The sequence below is a fragment of the Mytilus edulis genome, chromosome 14 (genome assembly GCF_963676685.1).
Source record: "Mytilus edulis chromosome 14, xbMytEdul2.2, whole genome shotgun sequence".
Classification (NCBI taxonomy): domain Eukaryota; kingdom Metazoa; phylum Mollusca; class Bivalvia; order Mytilida; family Mytilidae; genus Mytilus; species Mytilus edulis.
The window spans coordinates 32,679,441-32,704,896 of record NC_092357.1 but is presented as its reverse complement, the minus strand read 5'-3'; the positions used below and the strand labels follow the sequence as shown (position 1 = coordinate 32,704,896).

Here is a 25,456-nt window from a genome sequence, read left to right as displayed (position 1 = left end):
GTCAAGCAAATAACAAAGGCGATAAATATCCATATATACAGGTACAGCGAATTCAATTGGTTCTAAGTTTCTAATATCCAAAATTAGTAGTGTTATATTGGCAATGGCCTTTGTTATATTTTTCAACATCATTGCTGGAACCAACCAATAGCAAACTCGCAAAAATATCAAATTTAAACGGATTTACAAACACTTTTTATATTCAGATCAATTTCAAATTATGATATTTCACTTTTTTATTATAGGATATTTCTAAATTATGTATACGTCAATATAAAAAAAAGTCGTAATTGCAAATATTAAATCGGATAATATCTCTGTTATACTAATAATGCTTGGTCCAATGACACTGATTTATTTTGACCAAAATAAGAATCAAAATTCTCAACCATGCAAATGCAATATTTTCGGTGAATACAATGGACAATTATAACTTTGCTTATAAAGGCGACATATACAAAAGGACGGTAATGTATACGCTTTATGTATAAAAACATATGGCAAATGGTGGATTACATTTTCTAAATTTTAGAAGCCTTTTCCCAATAAGGGTTATGCTGACAAAAAAGAAATAATAATGAAAATAACCAATAGATTATATGGGAATTTTTATGCATGGAACAAATTATTAGAGACAGGGTCCTCAAGGCTTTTCAACCTCGTACTTTATTTGGTATTTTATTTTACCAATTTTTTATTCGATTTTGATTGATTGATCTTTTGTCTTTTGTGTGCATAATGTAAAATTTTCATGTTCTAATGGTAAAATTTGTATGATTCAAATCTATGGCGGATTCCAAATCTATGGCATATTCTATTTCATTTTTCGGCTTGCTTATCAACAGCAACTGTAAAAGAAATTAAAAAACCTGGTTCACACCTCAATTAATAAGACGAATACATTTCTCACTTATTTCATTTATCATATTCTCAAAAAATGAGACAACCATCTTTCAGAGTTATAATGAAGTGGTAGCCATTAATTTTATGCCACCTTACTGGTTTATGTGGCAAACTTACATATTCGTCCGCTTGCACAGTTTAGATTGCTGGGGTATCTTCCACCATGTTGGATTTTGAAATAGCTTATAAAACTCGGTCTGATACAAATGTGCAAACTTCGAGAGAGTAGTATGAAATTTGTGTCTGAGACTTTTCATGTTGATCTTTTTTATATCAATGATCCCATTTTTTCTTTTTCTTATCTGAAAGCAAATTATTAATTAATAGCTATCTTTTCACATTGTATCTTAAAATATTATGGTGTATTTTTCTTTTAATCACACAAAATTAAGGTTTTCCATGGATAATCCATACAAAATCTGACCTTTACACTGTATTTTGAAAACTTATTTAAAAAGTTCTGAGGATTTAGATTAAGACCCCTATCTACCCGTACTAATTAAGGTGAGGTTTGTGAACTTTTTCAAATGTTCGGACTCCGTAGTTTTTTCTTTAATACAAGATAAGAAGTTTTGTCCCATAACACCCATTTTTCTTTTCATATAAGACTTCAATAGCTCAATAAAGTTCATTTACCAAAATTACAGCAGGTTCTCAATTTCTTATATTTCAAATTGAGACCCATATAATAACGCTGCAAATAAAAGGTTAAAGTTCAAGTCAGCTTTTCCAAACCATTTTTAGAAGATTACAATCTCGACATGAAGCTCCATAACCTATCAATATATTTGATCATATTTAGTTTATTTTAATTAAATTTGTTTCTTATGAAATGCTCGTCAAACGTAAGGTATATATATTTTTTTTATCTATATTTTTAAATTTCACCTTAGAACATCCTTAATATCTTTTGATTTATTTATACCCGTCATTTATTGATTTAATCACATTTTTGCGAGGCATTTAATTTCATTGGCATATATGTACGTTGCTGTGTATAATTTATGAAATAGATTTTGGTGGCTATTATATCTCTCTTTAATGTATCCAGTGAAGGAACAATCTGGTAACAACTTATTTTAACCGGTTTCGATTTTTGTTTATTTTCGATTAACCACTTCCGGGTCTTTGACAGATTACGTTTTTGTAAATTTAATCTCTATTTCACCTGGATCGCAGATAGTTTTACTACACTGTATCACAGACACCAAATTATATAGAATTTGAATAATAAATATTCCTAGTAAGTAATTATGAGGGTTAACTTGTGCTTAACAACTTACAACTGGTTAATAACTAATGTATGGTCAATGGTAATAGACAAAAAAGTCGATGTGCATAATTTACACCTAGAATAAGCGTTTGAATCAGTAACTAAAGGTTCATCAAACATGTAAGAAATTTAAAAAAAACATGATAGTATTTACAACTCAAAAAATTCTCTAAGTACTGAGTACAGTCATAACCTGTGCAGTTGTGAGTTGAAAAAGTTAAACGACCTTATGATGAGGTGTAAACATGGTAAATACAGCCATGTTTGTCTATTTGTTACATGTATGATGAACCTTAAAACAATACTCTAAAAAAATTAGGCACATGATGGCCAAAGAAGGGTACAACAATAATATTTGTACTAGTAAAGAAAACTTTAAGCATCACCTACATGACCTAGTCACTTGGGCTTTAGTCATGTTAGTCAATGTCAGTTGTTTATTCCTTGGCAGTGTTGTGTCTTTTAAATCAAATCAACGTTTAATTTATTTATTGTCCATACATAGTAAACAAAGTAAAACAAAGTCTAGTGAGCTTTTAAAATCGACATTATAATAAATTACACACAAGCAAATAACTTGTACACAAACACACACATTTTAAGACAAACATACATACATTATAGCAGGATATTTAAAACACATACATGACATAAGCAAATAAAATAATACTGTTCATGCAGATAAAAATATAAATCATAGCTATCTAATTTTAGTATCTAAAAATTAGCGAATCCAAAGTCTGTTCACCCTGATTCATCATGTTCCTTCTAGTACAGAGTACCTGTTCGCCCTGATACCAGTTCGCCAAGGGTCTATTCTTCCTAATTTTTATTACATTGCGATGACCGTATTTGTGTTAAAAAATATGTTTCAAAACATGATACATGATGTACAAATGTATGCTAGTACATTTGTAACATGCACAGTCAGGGGACTTACTGAAATAAGTGATTTTTATATCACTTATTTGAGTAGCAAATTCAAGGTTTTGTCACAAATTGGGATTTTGTAGTTTTTTTCAAAATTTTAAACACATAGGTTTAAATAATATCTTTTAATTATTAAAATTAAAAAAAATGAACTTTTTGCTTCTTTTAAGTAGCAAGGTTTATGCCTTTGATGCTATCATTTAGCTGAAAATTCTATTTTAGTTGAAAAAATGCTATAATAATGGCTTTACATAATGAACTGACACTTTCTTAAAAGATTTTTCACAGCAGTGGGAGTATTTTTCCTGTGAAGTTCAAGGTTTCATCTTTCAGATTATGTAATAAAATTCTACTGTTCGCTATAAAAATTTCACTGTTCGGGGGTGTTAAAATTAGTGGGGGTTATTAAAAGAATGATATTTATAGAAGTGATTTTTGGGAAGGAAATTGAGGTCTGATACTTAAACAAGTGATTTTTATGTCATTATCCTAGATTCAGTACAAGGTCATCACCTGAAATGACCTGGTCATCCTAGACAACACAGATGTTGGTTCTGATAAGTTTAGAAATATAATTAGTCCATGGATCATTAGTATTCTATATTTAAAGCTACAATAAAATTAAATCACTTCTTCTAGTGATTAATTTGTACTACTTAAATAGGTGATTATTAAAGAAAGACAACTCTAACTTCCAACCTTTATGGAAATAATTTTACTTGAATCAGTGATTTAGAAAATCACTTATTTAAGTAAGTCCCCTGACTGATGCATATATCATGTATATGACAAATGTATGACAAACAAAAAAATCTTCATTCAAAATCATTAAAGACATCATTTAATTTTTCATATTTGATTTAATTACAAAGTATACCAGTTTACAACTTTAGGTAGAACATTTACATGATTTAGTGAAATTATATCATTCATATTTTTCTAACTTTTGTTGCCCAAAAAATCATGAGAACTCGATCTAGAACATGTAGGAGGGTATGTAATATTTTATTTTTTTATTTTTCAGATTTTGATAGTAAGATCTTATAAGAAAAATCAACAATATGTAGAACTACATGTGACCAAATGTATATTAACTGAAATAGTGAATTATGTTTAGTTACTGTCCCTTTTAGTGGGTTACATGTATCTTCAATTGGTAAAATGACCAAGACCCATCATTGAGAAATTCAAAACCTATTCATCAAGATGTTGGGAACAACTAGACTGACCAAAGTACAGAGATTGGTTCTTGGTATAATAGTTCTATTGGTTGTAGATTTAATCTGGGTTGGATCATCAGAGTTAACAGAGGTAAAGTCAGAAAGTAAAAAAATATTTCAGATCACATGCTATTACAAATGTATTAAGGCCAAATAAAATAGTATGTGTGGTTCTAGTTACATTTGTACATATGAAAAAAGTTAGAGTAGGTACATGTAGGTAGGATTTTTTATTTTTTATTTTAGGTTTTTTTTTTACATTGAGTATATGGGAGCATCATTCTGACTTTAACAGTGCTTAATGAAAAATGACAATAAAATCTTTAGGGTTGGCTGATTTCAAGACAAAATAGTAGGGAAGGTAGGGTCACTGGAACCACATATATATTTTTATTTGGCCTAAGGATGGTCACTTCTCTGTTTAAAAATAACAAGCATTTAAAAAGAATATTATAAATTGATAGTATATAAATAAATAAAAAAAATGAATGGTCTGTGTTTTCGAGATAAATGTACATGTATAAGCCACTGAAAATTTGCCTGGAAAAGAATCCGCATACATTGAACATTGGCACCCTTTTTCTGCCAAAAAGTATGAAATAAAGAACAAGAATTTAATAAAAAAAGTAGAAGTAAGGAAGCAAAATTTTAATGGCCTTACAATGATAAAACCAGAGGATTTTGAATACATGTATCTGCCAAAAATTTAACACAAGAAAAGGCAACATCCTTCAATGCAAACTGGAGGAGACACACATTGTTAACCACAATTTAGTGTAAACACAAATAGAGCAGAGGTGGATTTAGGGGGAGGGACCCAGGCCCCCCTGTTTGGGAAAAAAATTGGTTGCTTATATTGGGAATCACTCTTAGGCAGTCAGTGGGCTCCCACTTATGAAATTGCTGGACCCGCCAGTGTAGAGTACATCACCAAACTAATACCAACATCTGATACACTCACTAGAAGAATGTTTGATATGCCATATCAACACCTTTGGGCTATATGTACAAATGATTTTTATAAAAATAAACATGCTACCAAATAATAGAGACTGTTTAGTTTAAAACACCATTAAACGTCACTCATTGCTTTAAAATAAATGACATTCTGATTCATCAGAATGATAATATAAGCGGCACTATTTATATCACATCAGATGGAAAAAGAGACAACAACCCAAATAAAGACCAGAAAAGAGTCCAACTGGGCTCCAATATGGGTCTTCGAAACACAGAAAATTATGAACTTAGATGCAAGAATCAGCTGGCCCTTAAACAAAAATGTGTATAAGTCCAAACTCCAAATTATATAAATGATCTAGTATTGAAAAATACATTTATGATACAAGACTATTTTATATTTTCAGTACCTGTTTAAAGAAGAAGATTTTAATAAACCATTTTTTACAACTTATGCCAAGACTAGCATGTTTATGATATATTTGTTTGGCTTCCTGTTTTGGGAACCATGGCGAAGACAGTGTAGAAATGGCGGTAATTTACCTGTAAGTTATATGTCGATTAATACCCGTACTTTTAGTGGAGTGAAACATAAAGTGGATTGTATCTTCCACAGTTGATATATATATATTGTCTATTTTTTGTGCTATTTTGACATTTCCTTATCAGCATGCAATGATTAGTGTGCAAAATATTTTCTAGTGAAAAGTTAAGTGTTCTCCCCAGATATTTCATTTAACATCCTGGTAAATAAAGAACTTTGAAATACTATCTTGTTTCTAAAAACTATAGCATCGCATTTATTACATAATCTTTAAGAAAAAACCAAAACAGATAGCGTCACATTCAAGAAATATAGCATCTCATTACCATAATGCTTAACCGCCCTAGTGAGTGAATCTCTTTGGGATCTAAGCGTGACACTGGATTGTCAATTTTTTTGTAAGCGTGACACTTGATTGTGGATTTTTTTGTAAGCGTGACACTGTATTGTCGATTGTTTGTAAGTGTGACACTGGATTGTCTATTTTTATACCCCCGCTTTAAAAAAGGGGGAGTAAACTGTTTTACCTCTGTCTGTCCTTCCGTCAGTCCACCAGTCAGTCAGTCTGTCCGCCCCATGAATATTTTTTGTCACATTTTTCTCAGACACTACAATACAAGGATTTCTGAAATTTGGTTTCAGGGTTTATCTAAGTCAGCTATACCGTGTGATGCGTTTTCAGATTGATCACTTGACAACTTTCTGTTTACCGAACACTTGTATGATTTTACACATGATAGCCAAGTTGAAAATTTTCGTCACATTTTTCTCAGGAACTACAATACAAGGATTTCTGAAATTTGGTTTCAGGATTTATATAAGTCAGCTATACTGTGTGATGCGTTTTCAGATTCATCACTCGACAACTTCCTGTTTACCGAACACTTGCATATTTTTACACTATAAATATTATCCACTTGCGGCGGGGGTATCATCAGTGAGCAGTTACTGTAGCTCACAGTTTCACTTGTTTGTAAGCGTGACACTGGATTGTCGATTTTTTGTTAGTGTGACAAGTTTAAGTCAAATCATTGTGCTGTGAAAACGGGAAATGAAGTCTAGCGAGACATGGGAAATTACAAAAAATGAGAATTGTTTAAGTACATTGTGTAAGCAGGATTTCTGTATCCTATCAGAATCCCCAATGAGACCCCCTAGAAAGAACACTGGCATGGACCGTCACAGTTAAGAGCACCAACCCTGGCTTGAATATCTTGTCGTCTTTCCCATGTTTCCCAAAAGCATATTTTTTTCAAAATAGACATGAATATTACGACTTCTTTTTGATACATTTATTTGCAACAAGCTAAGATTTTTTACTTTCTTATTATGAGGTTAGTTTCATATTATGTGTATGTGGTTACATTTTCAGAATTTAATTTCTCAATTGCAAGATGACAACATTGAAGAAGAAAGACCTAGCAGTCCAGACTCTAATCATACTCTGGTAAGATTGATGTTATAGTACCTCATTCTTTTCTTTAAGAGCAGTCTTATTCTATGTACAGGATGACAGGAAGTACCGGTAGGCATTTTTTAAAGATGATTTTATGGTGAGTTATGGTCCTTGGAATTATAAAATTCACTAAAATTATAAATTTTTCACTTTTTTTTGTCATGCTTGATGGGATTGACTTGATATTTGTTGTATAGTTCACACCATGACAAGTTAAAGATTATGTTAGCAATTTGTTCCAGTAGAATTATTTTCAACTGGTAGGGAACTATGTATTTAAATGCAACACTCTCAGAATACTTGTTAACTTTGAAGTTTGAATTTTGTGGTCATTTCTCAAAATTTTCGCAATGATAAATGCACACAATAATTTCTAAAGGACTAGGGTAAGGACCGATTTTGGCCTCAAATTTCAGGTTCATCTGACGAAAGATGTTGACCACTTTTTAAACACTTAAATGTCTATTTTATTTGATTCAATTAATAAATGTGAAAGATTTTAACTAATTTAGCCATTAAAAGTGCTCGGATTCAAGCTCAAATATGAAAAATCTACCAAATATGCTGAAAAATGTCACTTTTAAGATGTTTTTTTTGTCAAAAATGAAAGTGGCCGCATCCGTGTTCATCCTCAACCTTTATATATGTTATGTATTATCGTCAAATACAACTTACTTCTAAATATTTTGGATGAACACGAATGCGGCCACTTTCGTTTTACATGGAAACCTTCTAAAATTTAACAAAAAAGCTAGAATTGTGAAGATTTCAGTAATTTAGCATGACTTAATGGTGCAAGTACTCAATATATGTACATCGTACTGTAAAAAACAGCCCATATTTATGTAGCAGAAGCATTCTACTGTCCAATAAATAATTTAAAGTATACATTTTACCAATTTTATAGAAATGCCATATTTTGGGGCCAAAAAGGGGTCTTACTGGACCTACTCCTTTACAGTCTTAATTATAATATAATTGAATATATATACTTATATTCATTTGTTTGGGTAATAAGATAAAAGAAAAAAGTCTGCAACCAATTGCAAAGCAGCATTATGTATTTTTTACTAGATACAATGAGTTTTTTCATTCATCCAAGTCACAATTTGTAAAAAGTAGACCATTATATGTCAAAGTACGGCCTGCAACAAGGATCCTTGACTCACACCTTACATGCCTTACAGCAACCTATTAAGGGCCTAAAAAATTATTTATGTAAAACCATTCCAACAGGAAAACCAACAATTTTATCTTTAAAAAAAAAATAGAAACATTTATAAACCTCATAAAAAAAGAGCTAACACTGAACAGCAGGTTCCTGACTTAGGACAGGGTTTAAACTTATTAACAGGTGCCAACCTTCAAACTAACCTGAACTATTAGTGTACATTGTAACATTAAAATACAGAAAGACACACTATAAAATATCAATTGAAATGCCTTAACTCAATCAAAAACAAATGTTACATGTGTTCACAAAACCAATTAAACATACATGGAAGGATGAAATTTGATCTATGACACATTATTAATACAATATTAATAAAAAGACATTCATTAAAAGCAATATTTTACTGAGATTGTATGTAAAATTAAGAAAGGAAATAAGGAATGTGTCAAAGCAACAACAACCCGACCATAGAGCAGACAATAGCCGAAGGCCGCCAATGGGTCTTCAATGTAGCGAGAAACTCCCGCAACCCTAGGAGTCCTTCAGCTAGCCCCTTAGAAAATATGTATACAAGTACAGTGATAATGGACATCATACTAAACTCCAAATTAAAGACAAGAGACTAAAATTAAAAATAATACAAGACTAACAAAGTCCAGAGGCTCCCGATTTGGAACAGGCGCAAAATTGCGGCGGGGTTAAACATGTTTATGAGATCTCAACCCTCCCCAATACCTCTAGCTAATGTAAAAAAGTAAAATCATAACAATACGCACATTAAAATTCAGTTCAAGAGAAGCCCGAGTCCGATGTCAGAAGATTTAACAAAAGAAAATAAATAAAATGACAATAATACATAAATAACAACAGACTTCTAGCAGTTAACTGACATGCCAGCTCCAGACCTCAATTAAACTGATTGAAAGATAATGTCTTCATCATATGAATATCAGGCACAATCCCTTCCGTTAGGGGTTTAGTATCATATTATCATAAAATATATGAGAAGAACATAACCTGTGTCATGCCAACAACTGTTTTAAAAAAAAATGTTTAGTTCCGATGCAAAGACCCTATAAGTATATATGTACATGTGTTGCTTTCTTGTAATAATTGTATTTTCATTGTACAGAGTGATCCAGTTTATGTACCAGTTAGGAGGGGTGAGGATAAAACCAGTGGCACTGAATCTGATGATTGTAGCTGTAAGTATTGATCAAGGATAACTTAACTAGTGGCAGTTGACCATAGATGAATTGGACTATTGCTTTAAGATCCCTTTGTGTCATATTATGTTTATGTAGTCAGGTATGTATGCATCATAAGCTTTCAAATTTTAGGGTTTTAGTAACCAAAGTATTTTAGTCCATTTTGGTTAATGATCCATCCATTCTTGATGTTTAGTTGCAGTCAAAACTTTATACATTTATACATTCAATATTTTATCTCATTTCAGTATCATCCGGAAAGTCAGTCAGATTCAATAAAGTTTCAGAAGTAAGACATCTCTCAGGTAACTATTTTATTAGGACAAGGAAATAATATCATATGTTGTGAGGTTCAATAAAGGTTCAGAATTTATAAATATGTGTGAAATAATTTATTTTTCATGTAAAATAAAAAAATGACAAAGAGAATGACAAACTTATGCCAAATATTAAAAAACAACAAAAAACACAACATTTCCAAAAAAAAAACTTCATAAAAAACTAATGAATGAGCAACTTGAAGGGTCTGTAGGTGACCTGTTGCAAGGCAAAATTTCTGTCCCTATCCAATATACCCTCATTTTCCAGTGGCATTCCAAACTTGTTCTTGTCCTAAACATGCATGAAATATTTGCCACTGGACGTTAAGCAACCAACATTCAATCAATCAATATTTTAGGGCATTACGTTTTTTTTAATGCCCCACCTACGATAGTAGAGGGGCATTATGTTTTCTGGTCTCTGCCTCCGTTCGTCCGTCCGTCTGTTTGTTTGTCCTTGCAACTGTTCACCCCACTTTAGGTTAAAGTTTTTGGTCAAGGTAGTTTTTGATCGAGCTGAAGTCCAATCAACTTGAAACTTAGTACACTTGTTGCTTATGATATGATTTTTTCTAATTTTAAAGCCAAATTAGACTTTTGGCCTCAATTCCATGGTCCACTGAACATAGAAATTGAAAGTGGGAGTTTCAGGTTAAAGTTTTGGTCAAGATAGTTTTTGATGAAGTTGAATTCCAATCAACTTGAAACTTAGTACACATCTTCCCTATGTGGTATGATCTTTCTAATTTTAATGCTGAAATTAGATTTTTTACCCAATTTCACGGTCCATTGGACATGGAAATTGATAGTGCGAGTGGGGCATACGTGTACTTAGGACACAATCTTGATAAGAGTTAATTTTCAATTACTATAGATGTACAATGTATAATGAACTATATAAGGAGATAACTGTAGAAATAAGCTGAACATTTAAACCACATTCTATTGTTAAGAATATATTAAGCTTTACAATCATCAAAATAAGTGTTTGTCAAACTGCTGTTATGACATATCCAATGATGTTTCTCCAACAAAGAGTGTGGTTCAAGTCATATCACAAATAGTTCCAACTTTGTATGGTTTCAGAGTAGTTGGGGCTCTATGAAATCAGTCTGTTTCTTTAGTAGTATAAAAATATTATGATAAACTTATTGTTTTTTCCTTATACAGAGACCTATGCAGAGGATGCTAATCTTGCTAGATTGTCCTACTCTGCCTCACTGCTGGCGGAGGAGGCAAGATTAAGATCTATGAGCAAATTATCTGTCAAACAAGTCATGAAGTTAGCTATATTTTTCTGTATATTGGTGAGTTTGAACATTACAGTATTAACAGAATACTGTCAGATTTCACAAACGATTTTTAAAAGATTTGATGTTAAAAAGACAAATCTAACAGAAGATTATATTTTTCAGGGTTTAAAAAAAGCTAACCCTAATTAGTATTAGATTGAATTTGCAAATGATTTATTTTAATTTAGAATAAAAGAAAACCTGGGGTATACATAAGTTATTCACAATTGTCTAAAGACGATTATAAGTCAACACATGATTTTCTTTACACAATGAATTGTCTTTAAAATGTATAAATCTCTTAACAGCATCTAGTCTGGAAAAGTTATGAAAAATATAACAAAGACAATCCTTTTAAAGAAACTACTGACAGCTGCTTCTTATACTACAAGATAGATATGCATAATTTTTATGCCCCACCTACGATAGTAGAGGGGCATTATGTTTTCTGGTCTGTGCATCCGTCCGTCTGTCCTTTCGTTCATCCGTCCGTCTGTCCGTTCGTCCGTCCGTCTGTCCCGCTTCAGGTTAAAGTTTTTGGTCAAGGTAGTTTTTGATGAAGTTTAAGTCCAATCGACTTCAAACTTAGTACACATGTCCCCTATGATATGATCTTTCTAATTTAATGCCAAATTAGAGTTTTTACCCCAATTTCACGGTCCACTGAACATGGAAAATGATAGTGCGAGTGGGGCATTCGTGTACTGAGGACACATTCTTGTTTGGTTATTGGTCAAAGGGAGGTAATTTGGTCTACCATAAGTTTTACAGTACATTTAACCTGTTTTTAATGAAGCAAATACCAATTTTTTACGTAATACTTTAACCAGAGAAACATGTTGGATCGACTTCTGTTAGAGAAATATGAATAGATTGTTATTGAGACAGCAATCCATCAATTTATATTTTTGTGTCTCGCTTTATTAGAACACCATATAAGTGTATCCTTTATTCTCATAATACCTTTAATATTTCAGTGGTTTTTTGCTAATTTTTCCTACCAGCAAGCTTTGTTGGATACTCAAGCTGGAGTTGTGAACGTGCTATCATCTACGTCAGGGTTGTTTACCTTAATATGTGCAGCTATATTTCCAAGCTCAGGAGCAGACAGATTTTCATTATCAAAACTAGTAACAGTTTTAGTCAGGTAGGATGATTACATGGAAGCATGTTTCTTTAATTTGACAATGGCAGCAATACTAAACACATGTTGATTGTCCTGAATTTTATGAATGGTTTTATAATAAATTTCATAATAATCTACATTAATTGTGCGTCTGCTTTTGCCTTTTGATGGCCACCATTATTTCTGATTATTCTGCCTCTTTTGGTCAAACAAATGTGTGGGCATATGCTTAAGTTCATGGAATTTATCTAAAAAATAGTTCATGAAATACTTTTGCAATGAAAAATATCAACACATACTATTATTGCATTAAATATATGATAAACAGCTATTTTATTTTAAAGGCAATCAATTTCATCTCTAATCTATCAAAATAAACTGTTCATTTTAAAAGCAAGGCAAAAAATACCAAAGGTACATTCAAACTTGCAAGTCAGAAATAAAGTGACAAAACCAAAGCAAAAAGGGGAAAAAAAACTAAAAGAAGTCAACAATTTACCAAAAACAATATAGAAAAAAAAAAAAAAAAAAAAGACTGAGCAACATGAACCCCACCAATAAACAGTGTTTTAAATGAAGAAATTCTTAATAAAAAGAAAGGGAGGTAATGCCTTTTTATACGGCCGTCAAAATTTTGACAGGACAAATTATGGTATACAAATGTCCTGCATCCGTCTGTCTGTCCGGTGTAAACATGTGGCACTGTAACTTGAGAACGACTTATCCAAATTTCATCAAACTTATTATAGGTGTTTCCTATGATGGTCAAATGATCTGTATACTTTTTGGTGAAAATAGGATTAAAACTTTTTGAGTTACAGCACTTTGTAACTAAAACAGGGGTGTGTTTTTTCACATGTCGCACTGTATCTCAAAAAAAAGTTTTTACACACTTCTTAGTTATATTAATCTTACGATCTGTATACTTTTTGGTGATGATTCAAAATTTTATTTTTGAGTTATTAAGTATTTTGTAAAAAAAGGGGGAGTTTTTTTTTACATGTCACACCGTATCTCAAAAACAATTTACGATTATTGCTTAAAACTTTACACACGGATGAGTGTTATGTAGACGAAACGCGCGTCTGGCGTACTAAATTATAATCCTGGTACCTTTGATAACGATTTACACCACTGGGTTGATGCCACTGCTGGTTTCGTCCCCGAGGGTATCACCAGCCCAGTAGTCAACATTTCGGTGTTGACATGAATATCAATAATGTGGTCATTTTTATAAATTTCCTGTTTACAAAATTATGAATTTTTCGAAAAACTAAGGATTTTCTTATCCCAGGCATAGATTACCTTAGCTGTATTTGGCACAACTCTTTGGAATTTGGATCCTCAATGCTTTTCAATTTTGTACTTGTTTGGCTTTATAAATATTTTGATATGAGCGTCACTGATGAGTCTTATGTAGACGAAACGCGCGTCTGGCGTACTAAATTATAATCCTGGTACCTTTGATAACGATTTACAAAATGTTTTTCTCTGTAACTAATGGGCAAAGTGCATTATAGATAGATATATTGTTAACAGCAAGAGTGTTCAGTAAAGTAAAATCTACAAACACATTAACAACACCAAAACACAATTTTGTCATGAATCCATCTGTGTCCTTTGTTTAATATGCACATAGACCAAGGTGAGCGACACAGGCTCTTAAGAGCCTCTAGTTTTGGTATATTATTGAACTGGTTTATTGCAGTATTGGTGGCATTGTGATGGTGAGCCTAGCTGATATGAATATGGAGAAAGGGATACCAGCAGGAGCTCTATGGGCTGTGCTGGGTTCAATGCTCTATGCTTTTTATCTAGTTTCTCTTCGAAGAAATGTTGATCATGAAGATAAACTAGATATTCCTATGTTTTTTGGTAAGTTAGCATATAACTAATTATAATATATATAGTTTTCATTTTTCTCCAAAATATATGTACATGTGAAGTTGTGAACATCATATTTAAATGTTCAAGTATTAAAAAAATATTCAATAGGCTTGAAAGCAGACTTCAGCAAAAATCATGAATATAAGATATTCATGGTCATGAAAGTTTTCATTTATCTACGAAAATTGGTAAACAAATGCAAATTTGAAGCTCTTTTTTAACATATTACATCTACTTAAATTTGTATCCCATAAATAACAAAGAATCGACAGTTATATGAAAATGATCAGCTGGTCAGGGAAAGCTTATATCAGCTAAGATTAAAAGAAACAAATGTAAGAATCAACATATTATTTGTTTTACAGGTTTTGTAGGGTTTTTCTGTGTGATATTTATATGGCCAGGCTTTTTCATAACTCACTGTAATTTGTTTTACAGGATTTGTAGGGTTTTTCTGTGTGATATTTATATGGCCAGGCTTTTTCATAACTCACTATAGTAAAGAAGAGACATTCCAGTGGCCAAATGGGAAGCAATGGCTGTTTATATGTATAAATGGTTTAATAGGAACTGTTGTGTCCGAATTTTTATGGCTGTGGTAAGAATTTGAGAAAAATAATTATACTTAAAATCTAATGCAAGCGGTTTATTTTCATGGTCAACTATGTTACTACATATACAAAACATGCAAAAAATGGAATTGCAGTAAAGTTTTTTTGCTTTACAGGCTTATGCTTATTATGATATCAGATGTTTTTATAAAACATATAGATAGAAGAAGATGTGGTATGAGTGCCAATGAGACAACTCTCCATCCAAAACACAAATTCTTAAAAGTAAACCATTATAGATCAAAGTACAGCCCTCAACACGGGGCTTTGGCTCACACAAAATAGCAAGCTATAATGGAGCCCAAAAAATGACAGTTGTAACACCATTCAAGCAGGAAAACCAATGGTATAATTTTTATATATATAAGAAAAAAGAACACTCATGGACCACTTCAACTACCAACAGGTAAAGTACTATAATACATGTTTAACTTTTATTTCAGGGGATGTTTTCTGACATCATCACTCATTGCCACACTATCACTGAGTCTTACTATACCGCTTACTATGTTAGCAGATGTTATTTTTAAAGGAGTAAGTTTCCATTAACTTCAACTTTTGTTATAATGTTAGGTGGTACCTAACACTACAGGGAGGTAACTCTGTAATGTTAGGTGGTACCTAACACTACAGGGAGGTAACTCTGTAATGTTAGGTGGTACCTAACACTACAGGGAGATAACTCTGTAAAAATCACCTGAACATTTTATTACATTCTATTGTTAAGGAAATGTTAATAAAATTTAGTAGTTGTCAAGCTGCTATACATCCAATGAAATTTTGATAATAAATTTTGGTTTACCGTAAGTGGTTTGAAATTTTTGTATTTTTGTCAAAGGGTCAATAAAAAATATTCTGTCAAAATTGTATGAAAATTAAACGATCAAAAAATAATTTCGTTCAAGGTGCTTGGTACTTCCTTAAGGCTGTGAATTTTGATTAAAATTATGAATTTGTATCTTCACTGCATCTCACATGGAATTTCAGTGATGCTTGTGCTCCTTATCAAATGAGTCAAAAGAATCAGGAAAAAAGCCTTATTTTACATTACAATTTAGGATAATCTCCCTTATGACATCCCATTTATTGTGTCACAGTCAAAGTATGACATCAAAGCTACATTAGTATCTTTTTTTGAAAGCCTTTTTCCTGAAGTAGAAGAATAGTTATTAGTTATTGTACTATCATAATTATAGTCTGTTTTTTGAAATCTTTAATAATAAAACAAAAGCCAAATAAATCCCCAAATTAATTGCCGTTTAAAGAAATAATTGTCAAATAAAAAAGATTGACTTTCTGCACATTGTATATCAATATATATATAAAACATTTATACCTCAATAAAGGTGACTTTCTGCACATTGTATATCAATATATATATAAAACATATATACCTCAATAAAGGCATATTTTTGTTGTGAAATATAAGAATCCTGAAAATAGAAAAGTGTTTGTGTTGAGAACAAAATTCTGTTATAGTTGTTTGAAAATCAAGGGAGATAAAATTGATCAAAATAAAAAAATCAGATTCTAATTAACCTTCAATTAAATATTTAAGAGCCACCCATGGGGTTGTCCAAGTAACCAAATAATCACAAATTTGATGCCAACATGATCACATAGTTATATATTTTTTTTAAACAAGATAATGACTTAATAAAAAATACAGTCCTAGATTATCAAATAATCAAATAATCATGAAATATTTGGTATAATAATCAAATAATCACTATAAAAATGGTAATCACTTAATTTAAAACGTCATGAGGAGGCTAAAAGTTCAAATTTTTAGTAAAGAAATTTTAATTTCATTTCAGATTCCATACACTTGGTTATTTTATGTTGGTACTTTACCAGTTTTTATTGCATTCTTTGCTGTGAGTTTACTAACCCATTACGAAAACTGGGATCCAGTGTTGATTGGATGTAAAAAAATTCTACATTGTATATGCAGAAAAAGAATTTTGCCAAGGTAAGAAAAGTAATATGCACAGGGCTCAGGCTACCAGGCGACTTGGGAGAAGAAGTCGCTTTCCCGACCGTCACTTTGCTTTCCCCGACCCCCAAAAGCGAAAACAAGTCGCCCTGTTCTTGACGATAGTCGCTTTCAGTCGCTTCCGTCATCGGACAATTTCAATTTTTACCAAGTTGATGAAACATCAATTTTTTACTGATAATTAAAGAAATTCAGACATAAACGATTCATTATCTTTGGAAAAGAGGTTGAAGCATTGTCTTCGCAGTGTGCAGCAGGTTATTTGATAAAAATACAACTTTTTATCACTTCGTGCATTTCCGCAAGTTCCGGTGCTTGTTACTCGAAAACGTACATTAACCTAAATTTCGGCGGCAAAATAAGTTTGTTACTTCATTTAAACGTGATAAAAGTTGCCTCCAGTAAATGTGTAATCCATTTATTGCATTAAAACCGTCAAGTTCCTTTCCAAATAACTTGTCAAACATCGTTTATTTTTGTAAATTATCTTGCATTCGTCCGCCATTGACCGATTTCTAAACTACGGATCTGAACCGGACCAGCTATGACCGAAATCCGTACTTTTACAATAATGACTACGGACGCACGGATGGAACAGCTGACAGAAGAATATTGATCCCAAAGGGGAAAATTACGCATTCCACACGCATTAAGAGACTTTTGGTTACATCTAATTGATTGATGTATATAATTCCCTATATTTTTTATGGATTGTTTCAAACTATTGATTAAAGTTGCTTAACTCTGAGACTATTATACTAATATCAATATATTATAGCCCAGCTTAATAACTTTTATATTTTTTTATGAGAAACACTGAATTTCATAAGCAAGATAATTTTTAATTAAATTGTAATTGATATATATTATAATTTCTTTACATTTTTTAAAATAAAATTTTTTTTTTTAGTGCTAGATATTTAGTTGGTAGTTTCTCACAAGAACCTTAAGTTAGTAAAACTTAAACGACTTTTAATTTCAAATGTTACTTTAATTGTAATTTTTTACTCATATGAATTGAACAACATAAAAAGAACATTATTTACATATGGCCCTTTATACTATTGTAAAATCCAAACATTGTAGCGCACCGCACGAATGAGCACTTCTCTTTCAAATCTCACCACTTCTCCCTATCAGTTTCAAAAAGAGAAGTCACTTCTCCCTATAATTCTGAAGTAGTGTGAGCCCTGATGCAGTGTATATAAATAAGAAGATTTGGTATGAATGCCAGTGATACAACTCCCCATCTAATTCACAATTTTAAAAAAAAGTTAGCAACTATTAAAGTGTGTATTTGTCTGATAACTTTAACTTTAACAAAGTCTGTGATGACTGACTGGTATAAGTAGTCAAACAACTGTATCACTAGCTTGTCAACACTGAGGATGTGACTTCAAACTCAACACTTTACTGGTGCATTTAACCCCAATTTTAATTGACTTGGCATCCTCCACCGATAAAAATTGAACATCAGGAAATAACACAATAGTGATGAAAGTGGCGTTAAACACAAATCAATCAATGTAGGGGTCACAACAGGCAATACTTTGTATACATATACATATATGTTTACATAACTTAAAAGATAAGTTACATAGTTTTAATTGTATATATATAGAGAACGTTTTATCCTGTAAATAGCCAAGAGAAAACTTTCTGTGTTGTCCGACATTGCGTTAGTTTTCGCGGGACCTCATAAATTCAAAATTTGAATTCAGTTCCTTACCTGGAAGAAGAAGAAGATATTCATTAAAAAGTTTAAAAGATAAGAAAAAAATTGTTTTGAGATATTGACAGATAAATATGTACAATGCAGCTGTTTTATTTATATATAATTTATCAATTTTATGCATAGATATATTTTAATTACAGATACAGAGAAGTGGACAGAGAACAAACAGAAAGTCTGATAAATGATAATAATGTCCAGTAATAGAACTGACCACAGTGACCAATGATATTATTTATGGACAACAAACAATATGTGTTTTTAATTATCTCACTATTCATATTATCAGTGATAACTTTCAAAGTTGTTGAGCATTCTAGTCATATTTTATAAAGGTCACACATATTATGCAAACATATACTGAAAATTTAATGTGTTATAGATAAATAGAAAATGTTAAAAATGATGTTCACTTAAGTAATCTGTAGTAGTGTTCTACTTAACTAAGAGTTGTGGAAGGCCTTGTTTGAAGGTACAGTACAGTACAGTTAAACATTTTCCAATCAAGTTTATCTTATATAGTAGATATATAAGAATGACTATGAAGGTTGTCAAAGTTGCATGATTGAGTTGTGGAATAAATTCTTCAGGGAAAATTGTTACTAATAGTATGTCCTTTAGAGGGGTACATTATAACACTGTAGGGAGATAACTCTGTACAAATCATCTGAACGTTTTAATCATGTTCTATTGTTTAGGAAATATTTATAAGCTTCTCAATGACCAAAGTAAGTGTTTGTGCAATGAAATTTATCCAAAAAAGTGTTCGGTTCAAGTTTTTAGATTTTTTTGATGATTTTTTTTCTAAGAAGATATTTTTCCAGAATTTTATGAAAATCAAACAAACTCAACTAATTAAAGTCAAGGTATTTGGTACCACTTTAAGCTCATTTTAAGTTTTTATGCCCCATTTATGGGCATTATGTTTTCTGGTCTGTGCGTCCGTTCGTCCGTCTGTTCGTTCGTCCGTTCGTTCGTCCGTTCTTCCGTCTGTCCCGCTTCAGGTTAAAGTTTTTGGTCGAGGTAGTTTTTGATGAAGTTGAAGTCCAATCAACTTGAAACTTAGTACACATGTTCCTTATGATATGATCTTTCTAATTTAAATGCCAAATTAGAGTTTTGACCCCAATTTTACGGTTCACTGATAGAAAATGATAGTGCAAATTTCAGGTTAAAGTTTTTGGCTTCAGGTTAAAGTTTTTGGTCGAGGTAGTTTTTGATGAAGTTGAAGTCCAATCAACTTGAAACTTAGTACACATGTTCCTTATGATATGATCTTTCTAATTTAAATGCCAAATTAGAGTTTTGACCCCAATTTTACGGTTCACTGATAGAAAATGATAGTGCAAATTTCAGGTTAAAGTTTTTGGCTTCAGGTTAAAGTTTTTGGTCAAGGTAGTTTTTGATGAAGTTGAAGTCCAATCAACTTGAAACTTAGTATACATGTGCCCTATGATATGATCTTTCTAATTTAAATGCCAAATTAGAGTTTTGACCCCAATTTTACGGTTCACTGAACATAGAAAATGATAGTGCAAATTTCAGGTTAAAGTTTTTGGTCAAGGTAGTTTTTGATGAAGTTGAAGTCCAATCAACTTGAAACTTAGTATACATGTGCCCTATGATATGATCTTTCTAATTTAAATGCCAAATTAGAGTTTTGACCCCAATTTTACGGTTCACTGAACATAGAAAATGATAGTGCAAATTTCAGGTTAAAGTTTTTGGTCAAGGTAGTTTTTGATAAAGTAGAAGTCCAATCAACTTGAAACTTAGTATACATGTTCCCTTTGATAAGATCATTCTAATTTTAATGCCAAATTAGAGAATTTATTCCAATTTCACAGTCCTTTAAACATAGAAAATGATAGTGTGAGTGGGGCATCCGTGTACTGTGGACACATTCTTGTTTTTTCATTAATGATGTTTGCAACTGAATTTGAATAAAGATAATTTAAGAGTGACTGTGTGACACAGGTTTCTGGTGAACCCCTTATACATTTTGGGTTATACTTCATAATTTGTATTTATTACAATTTTTGTACCTTCTAAAATTAAATCTATTTGTCTTTTTTTATGGTTAAAATTTTAGCAAAACACAATTCAGTCTGCATTAAATATTTTCCAACTAGATGTACTAGATTCAAGACCAATCTTCCTGTATTTTTCTTATGTGTCCAAAGTCCCAACAAAGTTTTGCAAAAGGTGAAACATTTTTAGTGTTTGAATATAGCAATAAGTATGAAGGTCACCGCTCTTGTAAGGTCAGATTTCTCAGTTCATAAGAGTGACCTTTATTCATATAGTTCTGCCTGTATATCATGTATATCAATGTATTTGACAATGGGGGTCATGTTCACAAAGGTAATATATCATAGGGTTATACATTTTGATATTCCTATCAGAATACTCTACTAAAATCTAATATTTGAATAGGATATAATTTTGCATTTTAATATTTATATGGGTCATGATTTTCACAAAACTTATTTTTGAATGGATGAAATGTTTTGGCATTACTTCCCCTTGATAATTTTATCAATCTAAATCCAAACAATAAAAAGTTGATTAAAATCCGAATCCACCAACTGTGAATTTGTAAAGAACTACTGTAAATTTAGAAATAATTGTGTGCATTTATTATTGTGATTTTGCCATCTTAAACTAAACTGTGATTTTCACGATATTGAGAAAATCCTGTTTGAATCATATATAAAATTCAAAATGCGAGTTTAAACTATTGCGATTATAACCCTGCCCAATATTTCGCAATAATAAAAACATCACAATAATTTCTGAGTACCAGGGATAGTGAGCATTTTTTCATTTTGATGACATTTTCCATTTTAGAGTATCTTAGTTTATGTTCTTATTAAATTATACATTACTGAATTCAAAAATAATATATTGATTGATTTTTTGTTTAATTCATGGTATAAATACAATAAAAGATGGATTTTCAAATAATGACTCACTGTTGACAAAATTATCTATTTAAAGATTGCTGCAAAAGAAGATCGATTAAGTATACATTGTATTTCATCCATATTGTGACTGTTCAAGAATTTAAAGCTATTCTGGACTGTTGGGGTCAAATTTCTAAGACTGGACCACCCATAATTTGTAAAAAAATCATTTTGCTTATAATTCTGAAATAAATTCTTAAAAAAATGCAACCATCCATATTTTAATAATCTTGGTGCTTTCCGTACAATTTCCTGATAAATTTTGGACCAGTGAACTAGCCTTTGTCAGATCATTGTAAAATCCAAAGTTCAAAATCCACAGAAATGAAAATTTTATTTCATAAATATTGATCTCTCTTCATAATTATATAAATATTGGACGACTGAAAAACAGTTAAAGTAGGTTGATTAAGGTGGTACCTAACACTACAGGGAGATAACTCTGTAAAATCAGCTAAACGTTTTAATTACGTTGTGTTGTATAAGGAATATTAAGCTACTCAATGATCAAATTTGGTGTTTGTCAAACTGCTATATAACTAGTGTATTTTTTCTGACAAAACGGTTGGTTCAAAATTTTTGAAATTTTTATATTTTTGTTAAGGGGTCAAAGTATATACTTTGACAAAATTTTATGAAAATTAAACGAGCCAAATTAGTTTTAGTGAAAGTGTTGGGTACCACCTTAAGTAAGTCCAATAAAGATTGTTACCTCACTTTTCTAAATCATCTCCTTTTATATATGATTAATGTTTTTGAATGGGGACATATGTTTAAAACCCTCCTTTGTCCTGTATTGGAACCCCTCCTTTAAAAAATGGTTGGATCTGCCCCTGTAAATGTATTCTTTTGGGACAAAATAAGTTCATTTATTGTATACATATTATGTATCTTGTAAACATTATGCACTTTGAGATTTTTTGTTAAATATGTGATATAGTTTATTTTATGTTAAAATTCATTATGTATGCAAGGTACAATCTATGATATGTGTCATTTTGTGTCATTTGTTTTCAGAATCAATTAGAAATATATGTATTGCAGCATGATAGATTGTTTTTATTTAACACAAAATATGTCATTAATCATAAATCCATAAACAATTAAACTATTTTAGAGATGTGTGATCATTTGAATTGATTTGTTCAATTGGGATAATTGGCTATTTAACTCAACATTTGTACCATATTATTTCAGTAATAATTTGCCTAGTTTGCTAAAATTACTTCATAAAGGATTTATTATCCTTAGATAATGAATTTTACAAATTTTTTCATATTTGCTTATTATCTTGAAAATTATAATAGATAGAAAAAAACTTAAATAGCAAAATTGATGGAAAGGACATGGTCTTCAAATTAGCATAAATTGTCAGTAGACTCTGCATTGGAGTTTTTCCTAATAATGTTCCTTTTAATCATTGTTTTATGTTTATGGTTATTTTCTTTAAAACTATAATAGAAAGATAGAAACTTTACATAGCAAAATTTATCATCAAGACAAGATTTAAAAATGAGCCAATGATACCAAAACCTTTTGATGACTCTGATATAGGAGTCACTCTCCTTAAATGATGATTTTTACCTATTCTTCTGTGTTATTTCATATTAACAAATAAGTCAACATTTGCACCTGTCCTAGGTCAGGAATTTGATGTACAGTAGTTGTCGTCTGTTTATGTAGTTCATAAGTGTTTCTCATTTCTCGTTTTTATATGGATTAGTTTTATATGGATTATACTTGGTTTTCCCGTTTGAATGGGTTTAAACTAGTAATTTTTGGGGCCCTTTATAGCTTGCTGTTGGGTGTGAGCCAAGGCTCCGTTTTAAAGGCTGTACCTTGACCTATAATGGTTTACTTTTATACATGTATATTGTTACATTGGCACTCATACCACATCTTCCTATATCTAATTATTGAAATATTTGGTTTACTCTTTATAGGAGTTAGTTCCCTTAAATGTGAAATCTGCATCATATCTTGATATACATCTAATGATCTAGATGTTGACAATACTGGTCGGTTGAAAGCAAAACTTTACAAAAAAAGAGATGAGTTCAGCTTCCCAGTTGTAAACTTTCATTTTCTATGTAGCAACATTCCAGAAGCGCCTACATACTGCATACGAAGTATATATCTCCAAAGTGAAACTTTATTCTAGAACTTGTATTTCTTATCACGATTCCCTTGATAGATGATTGACACTCACAAGCTTAAGGAAGGTGTAAGATCAAGTGTTGAAGTTGAAATCATCCCTTAGTGAATTTTACAGGAGCCATCGTGACGAGTTGTAAAATATATGTTTCAAAGATGACACCGGATAAGTTCCAATTTTCGTACATTGTACCTAGAATCTTTCTCCCCTAATAACCTTCTAAATAAGAATTATCACCGGGTTTATATATAACATGAGCAACACGACAGGTGTCACAGGTTGAGCAGGTTCTATTTATTCTTCCAGAGCACATGCGATCAACCCAGGTTTTTGGTGAGGTTCGTGTTGCACTTTAGTTTTCTATGTTTTGTTTTGTGTACTGCTTTTTGTCTGTTTTTTTTCTGTTTTAGTCATGGCATTGACAGTTTACTTTTGTTTTAAGTGAGCGAAGCAGGCTCTTTATGGCCACTAGTTCTTCAATGCTGTCAGGCATCTTCTTCCTGTTTGCTGCTTCTTTGAATTGGCCGTTTCAGAATCTAAAGGACGATGGATAATTTCATTGTTCGTACCCCAAAATGAAAATAACGTCACGACATTGGTTGAATTTCCATTGTTTTGGACGTTTTAAACCAATCACGACGTTTCGGTGTACATTTTAAAAAATATTACCCAGAATGCATTAGATTCTGAAACGGCGAATTACAAATGGTTGTAACATGCATGCTGCCTAATACTTATTACAAGTCAAACAGTTTCGAGTTTGACTTACCCCATCACGTCTTCTGTTCTTAATTGAAATCAACTAAATAAAGACACGATCATGCTCAGCGGATTAACAAATCGTCTGATTTTAATCCGACATAATTGCATTTGTTATATCAGATTCCAAACAATATATCATTTCAAAATATTTATTTTAAGTAAACGTAATATTTTAAGCAGTTTTATAGAATTCCATCACGACTAGTCGTACATAATAAGTCTTTGATATTTAGAAGCCACAGTTTCCCCGAGGGTATCACAAGACCAGTAGTCAGCACTTTGTGTGCTGACATGAATTGTCATTGATATGATTATATTTATAAATTTACTGTTTACAAATTTTTGAATATTTTGAAAAACTAAGGCTTTTCTACCTCAGGCATAGATTACCTTAGCTGTATTTGACAAAACCTTTAGGAATTTTGGTCCTCAATGCTCTTCAACTTCGTACTTTATTTGGCCTTTTTAACTTTTTTGGATTCGAGCGTCACGGAGTCTTTTGTAGACAAAACGCGCGTCTGGCGTATATACTAAATTTAGTCCTGGTATCTATGATGAACTATTTAATTCTAAGTGAAACAAATACTAGTACATAAACAAAAGTAAAATAACAAAAATACTGCACGGAAAATTCAACTCGGAAAGTACCTTATCAAATGGATAAAATCAAAAGTTCAAATACATCAAATGAATAGAACACAGCTATGACATTCCTGCCTCTGGACATGCATTTCTTTATTTAGAAAATGGTTGATTAAACCTGGTTGTATTGCTAAATAAACCTCTCAACTTAACACATTGCTTTGAGTGTTGATGAAGGTCGTATTTTTTTGCTAGCTTGCTTGTAAGCTGAACCATAAAATCATTACAAGTAAAGGTACGATCTTCCTTATGACAGAGCCAACAGTTAAGGACACAACCAATTAAAAGTTGAAACAGTA

At 31.4% G+C, this 25,456-nt stretch overlaps 1 protein-coding gene across 1 annotated transcript; it reads left to right on the top strand.

Annotated features, from left to right (window-relative positions):
* Window positions 1-1,994: 1,994 nt before the first annotated feature.
* LOC139503020 (solute carrier family 35 member F5-like) lies at window positions 1,995-19,072 on the top strand. The gene is made up of 13 exons (XM_071292686.1): window positions 1,995-2,146; window positions 4,131-4,417; window positions 5,694-5,831; window positions 7,203-7,277; window positions 9,593-9,665; window positions 9,917-9,973; window positions 11,159-11,295; window positions 12,258-12,427; window positions 14,115-14,281; window positions 14,732-14,891; window positions 15,348-15,438; window positions 16,722-16,876; window positions 18,776-19,072. The coding sequence occupies exons 2-13, from the start codon at window positions 4,313-4,315 to the stop codon at window positions 18,834-18,836; spliced, it is 1,389 nt and encodes a 462-aa protein (XP_071148787.1). The 5' UTR covers window positions 1,995-2,146; window positions 4,131-4,312; the 3' UTR covers window positions 18,837-19,072.
* Window positions 19,073-25,456: the final 6,384 nt, after the last annotated feature.

Excerpts from the sequence above, each read along its gene's own strand:
- LOC139503020 (XM_071292686.1), top strand. The coding sequence starts at position 4,313 with ATGTTGGGAACAACTAGACTGACCAAAGTACAGAGATTGGTTCTTGGT. Across the intron at positions 11,296-12,257 it reads CTATATTTTTCTGTATATTG|TGGTTTTTTGCTAATTTTTC; the intron begins GTGAGTTTGAAC and ends TTAATATTTCAG. Across the intron at positions 16,877-18,775 it reads AGAAAAAGAATTTTGCCAAG|ATACAGAGAAGTGGACAGAG; the intron begins GTAAGAAAAGTA and ends TTTTAATTACAG.